This window comes from Stylophora pistillata, chromosome 11, assembly GCF_964205215.1.
Source record: "Stylophora pistillata chromosome 11, jaStyPist1.2, whole genome shotgun sequence".
NCBI lineage: Eukaryota > Metazoa > Cnidaria > Anthozoa > Scleractinia > Pocilloporidae > Stylophora > Stylophora pistillata.
Window position 1 is genome coordinate 15,487,372 of NC_142529.1, and position 10,878 is coordinate 15,498,249.

Genomic DNA, 10,878 nt, shown 5'->3' on the forward strand with positions numbered 1-10,878 from the left:
GAAAACTGGTAACTATCTTAGGAAGCTTGGTCCCAGTTTACAACCGTGTGTTTGCACAAAATGGCGGAGCTCAGAAAGCGGGGAGCGACCGGTTCCTCTCGCGAAGCAGATTCCGAGTCAACCCGCGATTCGTTCTCAGTGACTGCATACCCAAAGGAGAGAAATTCAGCAAGCTGGACGTTCTTTTTCATTCTTATTTTGTACTTATTCTCCTTGTACGTTAGCTTCAAAGCCTCCAGATCTGTTCCCTCGCCCAAAACAACAATGGGGAGTTCCTCCAGCGAGTTTGTAGAAGAAAAAGCTCGTCAGCATCTAGATGCAATTACATCCTTTGGACCGCGGCCCGCTGGAAGCTATGCAAATGAAATTCAAGCTGTGAATTACATCGTTGGAGCTCTGCAGGCAATAAAGGACACTGCACGCGAAGATGTGATCATCGAGATCGACATTCAGAGACCATCGGGTAGTTTCAATTTAGCCTTCTTTGATGGATTTTCAAGCGTCTATCGCAATGTGACCAACATCGTGGTCAGAATAACACCGAAGGAAAGCTATCCGCCCAAAAACACAGTCCTCGTCAATGGGCACTTTGACAGTGTGCCAGGGAGTCCTGGCGCTAGTGATGATGTAGTTAGCTGTGCTGTAATGCTGGAAGTGATTCGATGTCTTACGCACACGCATAGCTTCCGTTTTATTCACGGTGTTGTGTTTAATTTTAATGGAGCTGAGGAAAATGTCTTGCAAGCAAGTCACGGGTTTATTACACAGCATAGATGGGCAGAAACGATCAAGGCGTTTGTGAATCTCGAGGCAGCTGGTGCAGGTGGGTGTATTGTAATCATTGCTTTACATTTGACAGAGCTGAAAAACTATGCGCGCATCACAAACTCTTACGGGCTTATCTTTAGCAGCAGTAGAAGAATTAAGTGGAATTTTTTTTTGTTAACAATAATGCATTTTTTTGCCTTGGTTAAAAATCAAGTGGAAAAGTTAAGCTAGAACTGTTGCCATAGACTATCCTTAACAGGCTACCCAACATCTTATGAAATGCATTTTGTGCAAAACAAGCTACAGTTATGGTAATCTGTTTTTAATAATCTGGATAAACTGTGTTCAAATTAACACAGGTCTTATAATGCATGATGGATTTCTACAATTTGGGAGTGTTTTAAAGAGATATATGAGTAATCTGGGAATACAAAATGAAAGAGTATAAACAGTACCTAAGCCAAGGCAAACTCAAACAAAGAGGGGAAGGAGAGGGGAATGAAGTGCAAGGTATGCTGCCACACCTGAGATTTTACCAGACTCCCTGAAATGTTTCCTTTAGTCCATTGCAGGTCAACCCAACATTTCATTATATTTTCCTGACAGTTTACCAGCAACCATTAATTTTCTATATTTCTGCATGTATAATTCCTTTTAGTTATTATTTTGGCTTATTTGATGGAATACCTATGTATTCCATTTCAATCGATAACTGGTGAAATGAAATCTGGACAGTCTTCATTATGGAATACAATAGAAATCAGTTATTTTTTTAATGCAATAAAGTAATGGGAATTTATGCCTGTTAAATGGAAGTGGGCCAGCCAGTCAGGTGTTCTTGTGCCTTGGGTGTGACTGCAGTTGCAGCAGCAGGTCCCCTGGGGCACCTGACCTCCATTTGCAACTTGGGGGAAAAATTTTGTTGTAGGGAATAACAACAACAACAACCGCTGAGGGGGGTCCCCATGGATTGCATGCATTTGATTTGATTTATTGTTCACTGCAGGTGGAAGGGAAGTGTTATTTCAGGCAGGTCCTGAACATCCTTGGCTGATCAAGACATACTCAGAGGTAGCCCCACACCCCTGTGCACAAGCTCTGGCTCAGGATATCTTTCAGAGTGGGATCATACCTAGTGACACAGACTTCAGGATATACAGGGACTTTGGTCAAGTACCAGGTACAGTACCCACAGTGTATTTATAACATGTCCACTTTGAGAGTCTAGAGAAGGGAAATACATGACTCTATAAGTTACCTAGTAGGTTGATTAAAAAATTGGTTAATGCTTAGCGTGCATATTATAGAGTCATAGATGTATGCAGGAAGCTTCTCAGGTACATCCACAACTCCATATATGGGCAGCCAAAAGCATGAATCAATTCTAACTGACTGAATTAACAGGACCTGCATTGATAGCAGTTTTCTTTCCTAAACTGAAGCAGCAATCCTGTATAAATATATTTAAATTATTATTATTATTATTATTATTATTATATTATTATTATTATTATTATTATTATTATAATGACTGAATTTCTGACAGAATAAATGACTGAGTTACTGATTGGCTGAATGACTGACTTAGTGAGACTGAGTTTCTGAATAAATAACTGACTGACTGGATAAATAAATGATTTAATGAGAGGATGAATTAATGAATTCTAAAGTGAATGACTGACTTATTGACTGGCTTGAAATAATGAATGTAGTTACGAACATACCAATGAATGTACAAATGTGCTATTGATCAAACGAAGGAAAATATGCATAGATGCATGCAGGGATGCAGGAACAGACCTAGGCACGCATGCAGGCACGCACAAATGCATGCACAAACAGATTAATGAACAATCAAGTGAATGAATGATTGAATGACTTGCTGACTCAGGGCTGATTGAACAGTGAACTAACTGAATGACTGATTAGTATTTGATCAATTCATATTACTAATCTATTGTTTTATTTACAAATTGATTCTTATCCTGGTGAACATCTCTTTTGCACTGAGCCAAATCAGTATACCAATAAATTTCTGATCTATAGGAATGGACCTTGCCTATACTGCCAATGGTTATGTTTACCACACTTATTATGATACACCAGCAGCTGTAACTCCAGGCTCTATTCAGCGCGCTGGTGATAACGTACTGGCTTTGGTCAAGAGCATAGTTAATTCACCATTTCTAGCTGACCCTGGAGAATATCGTCATGGTTCCATGGTGTTTTTTGACTTCCTGGGAATATTTGTTGTACATTACCCAGAAAGAATTGGCTTGGTGATAAATCTCTCATCAGCTTTTGTAGCAGTTCTCTGTCTCCTCAAAAAATTCCTTCAATTTCCAGCAAAGAGAACAAAATTTGAAGAGGGTAAGACAGAAATTGATATTATCTGCTTGAGTAGATACACCTGCATCTACTATGATAATCATAATGCAGTATTTCCTGTACTTATTTATGGAAACATAGATCCTATAGCTGACCTGATTAGATCTTTTTCATGTGGGGATTAATCAAGTTGTTGTAGTCTTAAAACAACAAACAAAAATTTATTTATTTAATCACTTTCACCAGAGTAAGGTGAGGGTCACACAACAGAGCGAGGCTCCAAATTAAGTGCGCCCAATATCCCACCCATCCCACCCCAGGGGAGGACATCCATCACACAGTAATCTCGTGTGTGGGAAATTAACGTCTCCTACCCCAACCCTGCAGGAGACGGGACCTCCATTTATTCGTCCCTATCTGAGAAGACTAGAAAATCTAACCATTTCTTGATGTTATAGATAGGTAGCAAATTCTTCTCAATTATTTTAAGACCTTGAGTGTTGGTCCGGCCGGGGCTCAAACCCTCGACCTCCCGCACAAAAGTCCAGCACTCTATCCATTGAGCTAACTGGGAGGTGGTTAGATTTGTTTTCTGCCCAGTGTTTCCAATCGTTTTGGTACATTGTCATTGTTTTCAAATTTCTGTGAGCCAATTTCCTACTTTTTGTTCACATAGGAAAACCAACATTGTAACAGGTGAGGGGTGTTATGCAATATTGTTGCAAGATTGTAGACCACAAAGTGTCAGTAACTAAAGGCTGTCCTCAACACTCTTTTTAACCTTTGTTTTTTTTTTTTCCTCAGGAAAAGTATCAAGACCTCCATCTTCCATAGCAGATCTTCTCATCTCTCTGTTCATCCTAATGCTATCGTGGATAGTTGGAACATCATTTTCTGTGGCTGTAGGTGTTGTTCTGACTCACTCAGGTCATGCACTTACTTGGTACTGCCGGCCCTACCTACTCCTGGCATTATACATTGCGCCATCTGTGCTGGGCATTGGTTTTGTTCATTTTCTTGTTAAGAAATATATCATGGCAAAGGTAGACACAGGGAATTATTAGTTTATTTTTGCTACTGATTAGAATTATATATTAGAATTATATAAAAAAATAACAAGATAGTTTAATTTGTGGACAGAGTCTTTTGAAATTTTTCTGACAATTTTTTTCAACCTTAACTTTTTTTAAAGGAAAAAGCTGTGGTGGCAAAAAAAGAAGATATTAGACCTCTCGAGGAAAGGATAACTGACAAACTTATGAAGAAAGAAGCACAAACATTTTATGCTGCTTTTCTTGTCTGGACAGTAATCATCTTGATAATGTCGTATTATCGTTTGGCTTCAGCATATTTTCCACTGCTCTTTATCATCTTTCCACTGATGATACGAGTTGTTATTTGGGACATTGTGTTAGCTGCGAAGACATGTCATCAAAATGTTGGAGCAGTTTTGTTCATGTATCTTGTAGCTACAGTGGTACCTGTTCAGTTCTGTATGTATGTGACATTCGTTATGCTTGACCTCTTTGTACCTATTATGGGACGAGGTGGAACACAAACACCTCCAGATGTCTTTATAGGTGTCCTGTGTGCCTTTGGTGTTGTAATGTTGACTTCTTATGTGGTGAGTGTGTTCATTTAGATCCACTCAGTTTGCTGATTCATGTTTGCCTTGGGTCAGGAAAAAGTCAGGAAAAATAGATAAATTATCTTCAAGGTCAGGGAAAAGTCAAGGAATTGCACTTTGACTCAGGAAAAAATTTACTTCTTTGAAAGAAGTTAGGGAAAAAGGGAAATTTTCAAGAAAATGTGAAGTCAATTTTACTCATGTTTGTTGTTAGGTTGAGTTGACAGATTGCTGTGGCAACCATGTGATAAAATGCTGTAAAAGTTTGGATGAGCCCATTGTTAACTGTACCTGTTGACTGTTTTATTTGTTTGTTTTTTTTTTTTGTCTTTCAGGTTAGCACTGTGTATATTTTGGGCAACCTTAAATTTCCAGCTATATTTCTCCTGTTTGTTACCACCGTAGGAATGATAGTATCATTTTCAGGACTGTCATTTCCTTACTCAGCTGTCAATCAGTGCCCTAAAAGGGTTTTCTTTCAGGTAACAAAATCTTCAGTCAATTAGTATTGACACTAACTGTTTTCCTCACAATTGTTTTCATCCTGCAGTAGCAAGGATGGACAAATGAGTCAGTATCCATAAATTGCTGTTTATACTGTAAAAATAATTATAGAATTCCAAACTCTTTTCTTTAAACTTGACCTTGATGCAACTTCAAACTGGAAGTCCTTTTAGTTTAAACATCTTTAATCATATTTTTTTGTATTTATTTACTGTTAGTAAACTTTGACTCCCCCAGTCAGGTCCTACTGAAAATGCAAGTTGCAAAGCCAATATACAGTACCATGCCGGCATGCAAGCAATTGAATTGTTTAAAACCTCCTCCAAAGACAATTTTTTAAGGTGTCTACAGTCACATTGAATAGCGGATAATGTTCGCACCATGTATGGACTGTTTTTTAGTCTATGCTTTCATCAACATTTTGTCTTACGTGCAGCATACATCAAGAACATTTTACAATAATGCAGGTGAAGTGGTTCATCAAGATGCAGGTGTCTGGATCACTCCACTCGACTATCTTGGCATTCAGCCATTCAGTGATGCACCCATGTTTAAGAAGGCTTTACCTGCACCTCAGGAAGGAGCTTATGGAGGTTTTCCTTACTACCTGCCCTTGAGGCATTTCGTACGGTATGTGCTACATGCTCATTCATTCACATTTATAGGCCTCTTGTTATTCCTGGAATATATATATATATATCCTATTAGACGTTTTCTTGTGTAGTATCACTTAGTATTTTTGCGAGTTGTGCCGTATTTTGACGAGCCCGTTGGGCAAGTCAAAATACAAACAACGAGTAAAAATACATATATCTTATTAACCAAGCGCGAGGGCCGTACTGGGAGATTATCGGCCCGAGGTCTTGACAGTACGAGTCTTGACAGTACGAGCGCAGCTCGGTCCGTACAAAAAAGACCGAGGGCCGATTTTCTTCCAGTAAGGTCCCGAGCAAGCTTGGTTAATAAGAAATTTATTATATGACTGAAGTTCAAAGGGACACAAGTGCGGTATCATTCGGGACCATTCGGGACAGTGCCCGGTCCAACACTGAGAGAATATTGACCGGCAATAGAGCATTTTGATTGGTTGATTTTAGTTATTGGCCCTCTGACTGCCCGAGTCGTGTAATAAATAGCGATGCTACACAACAAAACGGCTGATAATAGATTTATTATTGAACACGCCAAATTGTTATTTCAGTGGGGGCAAATTTCGTCGAAATTTCTGAAGTACAAATATCGCGTGATGTTTGTACTCGTCTCACGCGTAATTTGTACTCTACGAGGCACAACTGGATAATAAAGATATCTTATTAGACGTTTTGTTGTGTAGTATCGCTGCGTATTTTACGAGCTGTGCCGTATTTTGACGAGCCGGTAGGGCGAGTCAAAATACAAACAATCCGTAAAAACTCGTAAAAATACTCAGCAATACTACACAACAAAACGTCTAATAAGATATATTTATTATCCAACACGCCAAATTGTTGTTTCAGTGCGGGTGAATTTCATGGATATTTCTGGAGACGAGTACAAATATCACGCGATATTTGTACTCGTCTCGCGCGTTATTTGTACTCTACGAAGCACATTTGGATAAAAAAAGCTGTTATGCTTTCCTGCCATAATACGTCACGCGAGTCTGTTGAGATAGGGCCGAAAATACATAGCCTGGCTCAAACTTGATCTGAAAAGGAGGAAGTGAGGAGGAATTGGTGGAGAAGTATTCTGGCAAAACAATAACTCCAGGAGCAGACTGCCTCAATTTCCAGAGTTCATGGGTTGTCATCATCTCAAGTTAGGGATCTTAAGCAGTCAAGACCGCAATGCCAAGGAAGAAGTCGATTAAAAGTGAATTTCTTCTTTTAATTAGAAGTCCGAAAGTGGCTGCTTGTGTTTACCCGCCCCGCAGTAATTGACGCAAGCTGTTGCGGTGTCCCTGCCGGTCGGCGAAGCTAATAAATTAAACCATCTCGTACGGCTCCGCAACTCAACCTGGAAGTAACGTATAAAACTATCGTTGAGTTCCGAATGGAAATTAAAATAATTTGCCTTCGCGGTTTGGGTTCGCAGACGACGCAAATTTTGGTGATTTCACGTTGTTGTTTTGCGCAGGACGGCTATGAAATGTGCTTAGTTTTAAAATGCACGTGCTGAGCTGTTGTTCTTCCAATTAGATCTTTTGTTTTTCCACGTCCTCGTTGCCGTGGCCGTCGTGGTTTGCTTAAGTTCTCCTATTGCCGAAAATGGGGGACTTCTCATTATCCAAGCGTTGATCGACCTTCATACCATACGTGATATTTATATGTATCTTACCTAACCATGAATCTTTAAAGGAGCATTTTCAAGGATACTTGATGGCAGGGCAACAGTATACAATAGGTATTAGGAGCCATTGTCCTTATTTCTGTCCTTGTTATTCCCACATCCTTATGGCATTTCATTTGTGGCATTTAGGTGATTTGTGATACTTGTTCCAGAGATCCTAAAGATACAAAGTGAATCCCATACCATCCTATCTCTACACTCATTTTATTACTATAGTAAATATTTAGGATTACTGTTTAGTTCAATTATTTTGTAACTTCGTTTGACTGTGAATTCTTTTATTTGCAATCAGAAAATCTTGGTATCTTCCTGGTCCTCTGCCCCAAGTCAAAACATCTCCATTGGAAGTGAAATTGCTACATAGGAAAGAAAAGGATCAAGTCTACTCATTTAAATTCTCAATATCAGGTCAGTTTTCTATCTTTTAATCCTTTGACTCTGTGTAAGTGACCAGCATTTAATTTCTCCTTGCGATATCGTGTCATGCATAAATCATATCTAACCAGTGTCTGACTTCTAAATGCCTCAGGTCCTGATCACATGACTTTATACATATCACCTGCTAGTGGCGTGGATTTGCTGACCTCTTCCCTGGGTCCCCTCATACCAATTCAAGACGGTGGAGACAGAGTGGTGTTCTTTATTTACTATTCTCACGGTACCGATGTGGGGCCCTGGGAACTATCACTTGAGTTTCTGGTGAGTTGGACAATTACAGAATGAACACCCGGCTGCTTTTACGTTCGTCATTGTCACTAGGGATCGTCTTCCTAGTCAAGATTGTCGGGCGTGGCTTTCTCTCCTAACATCCTGTAGGAAATAAAACCGGTACAACGGAAAATAAACAGTGGTAATCCATAAATTCCTGGTTTTTCCACTTCATTAGACGAGGTCAAATTGATCCTCTGTCACAGTTCCTGGTCTGTAATATGCCATTTCCGAATTACGTTTGGCCTCTTTTTCAAAACAAGGCCTGGTGCCCAAGCATTGGTATGAAAATGAGTTTAACTTGCTCGTGAGTGAAAACTTATAATCATATGTAAGGAGGAGCACCAGGACTCAATTTGAAAAGAGGCTAATTGTAGGTCGGAAACGGCCTATTTGTCTAAGGAAAATTTCCATGTTTGTCGATGACTGGATTTGGTCTGTTAAGCTGCTACAAATCTTTGGGCCATTGGGCTGTATTATAAACTATTGGTAAATGGATAACCTTAGCTCTTATTGTAAAAGCCTTGGCACTAGTGTTTCTTCGCCCACAGGGAAATACGAAGCCTAGTGCCACGCGTGCCGGAGAGAGGTCTGAGATCTGACATAGATAATTAGTGCAACGCCCCCGCGGTATGCCTCCACTGGATCCGTCGCTAAACTCCCCTCGGGCGGAGAAACGCTTGTCTTGTAGCGCAAATATTCCAAGATTTTCTTAATTTTAATATCCTTTCAGCCGGAAAGACACCTCCCGAACAAGAGCAATCTGTTCGACTTTGCTGTGGCAGCTCATTACATTCACGGCAAAGAGTCATCTTCACCTTTCCTCAAAGAAGTCATTCAAGCTATTCCAGACTGGATTTTTGCTAATGATTGGGTGGACACATACAAGAGTTGGTCTTACACCACGGAATTCCCTGTATCGCAAGAATGAATCAGTCCAAATCGTTGCAAACGCTACTATGTAATACTGCAGAATTGCACCAGTTTGAAACAGTTCACAGGTAGAAAATTCCTGTATAGGTTTTTACATTTTAGGGTGGATGATCTCAAAAAATATTTAAAGTGTTTTTAGGATTATACGAAAATTTTAAGGGAATAAAACAAACGTGAATTAGCGCAGCGTTACTAAGAAAGATAAGTGGCTGGTCACACGTGGATCAAAAACTATATTAAAATTCCCTTAGTTTATTGATAATGATTTTATCTTGAGACGACATTGAAAATACAGTGGAACCTCAATTTAACGAACCTCTACATAACGAAGTTCTCGGTATAACGAACGATACTCAAGTTTCAGCCCAGCTAAAGTTACATGCCACAGAACCTTGATACGACGAACCAATTTCCTTAGTCCCTTGGCACTTCGTTAAATCGAGGTTCTACTGTAAAACTTTGGGCGGGAAAACATAGCGTAAAGGATTTTTTGCCAGCCTGAAGTCTGCCAGCAGGCCCTCTCCCTGTCAAACTTCTCCACGGCTTGTTGGGTCGGATAAAAGTGGAAATGTCGGTTCTGTTTCTAACGCGCGAAGGTTGTTCAATACAGCTGTAATACCCAAACCTTGTCGATTCGTCTGAGGCAGTTTCCAATTCGTTCTACCGGAATTCGATTCGCAGATAGGTCATCTTGTGATTCCGGAAATCTAATTAAATCATCCCTCATAAATTATTAATATATTATTACAATTTATTCATATTTGATAATTTATTCGTGCTTTATAATTTATTCATCGTATAATTTATTCCTGCTGTAATTTATTCGCGTTATAATTTATTCGTTTTATAATTTATTCATGTTTTAATTTATTCGTGTTTTTCTTGTCGCCATGCCCCCACCAATAGCGTAGCTTCACTTTCTGCATATAAACCCACACACAACCCACAATTCCTCCATTCGCTCTGACGAAGGGTTAATGTTCGAAACGTCAGCCTTTTAACTCTTTACGGTGGCTAATTTACAATTTCAACTTAGTTGATATTACCAAATGACCTTGTTACCCCCACTGACGCAGCACCACAGTTTCTTTAGAAACTTACCCCCTTTATTCAAATAGTTTGTAAGCCCACTATGTGCCATACCGCGTAGACTTTGGAGTACAGCTATCCAAGTACTCCTCTTCCTCGCCACTTTTTGGTTCTCGAAACACTCGTTTGGGCGGCATTTCAAGTAAAAGCTCTCTGAACCTTTGTCAGCTGCCGAACATGGAGCACTTTTAGAGTTAATCTTTAACGCATTCATGTCACTTTTATCTAAATCTCTAGAGAGGCATGGGTTTTGAAGACATTCGAAAAAACTCACCGCACGTGTTTTATCGGCTCGAAAAACACACGGCTCCGCCTCGTGTTTTTAAACCCGATAAAACACTGCCGCTCGTTTTTTAAACACTGCATAAGAACCATTATAGGCTAAAATTTTAATAAGTTCTTATTTTTAGAGTAAAGATTATTTTCAAAAATATCATAGTGCATCACATGGGATACAAAAACAAAAACTAGCCATAGCACTGACAGTGCTACAAGATCTCAATACTGTACTGTCATTACATCCATAGTTGTGCGACATATCCAACTGTGTTAATAAGTTAACTGAGTAAAGCAACTATGAGGTTGGTATACAG

General features: G+C 39.5%; 1 protein-coding gene across 4 annotated transcripts; it reads left to right on the forward strand.

Annotated features, from left to right (window-relative positions):
• Positions 1-26: 26 nt before the first annotated feature.
• Positions 27-10,074, forward strand: LOC111333396 (endoplasmic reticulum metallopeptidase 1). Of its 4 annotated transcripts, XM_022938949.2 has the most exons (10): positions 31-823; positions 1,775-1,948; positions 2,815-3,138; positions 3,901-4,139; positions 4,289-4,720; positions 5,059-5,205; positions 5,664-5,857; positions 7,848-7,963; positions 8,085-8,254; positions 8,997-10,074. In XM_022938949.2, exons 1-10 carry the CDS (start codon positions 61-63, stop codon positions 9,192-9,194), a joined length of 2,757 nt encoding a protein of 918 aa, XP_022794684.2. In that variant the 5' UTR covers positions 31-60; the 3' UTR covers positions 9,195-10,074. The 4 variants fall into 4 exon arrangements, with proteins under 4 accessions (XP_088595783.1, XP_022794685.1, XP_088595782.1 ...); XM_088739657.1 differs by lacking the exons at positions 7,848-7,963; positions 8,085-8,254; positions 8,997-10,074 and adding an exon at positions 7,101-7,818 and having other exon boundaries at positions 27-823; positions 5,695-5,857; XM_022938950.2 differs by lacking the exons at positions 8,085-8,254; positions 8,997-10,074 and having other exon boundaries at positions 28-823; positions 5,695-5,857; positions 7,848-7,968.
• The last annotated feature ends 804 nt before the right edge of the window (positions 10,075-10,878 follow it).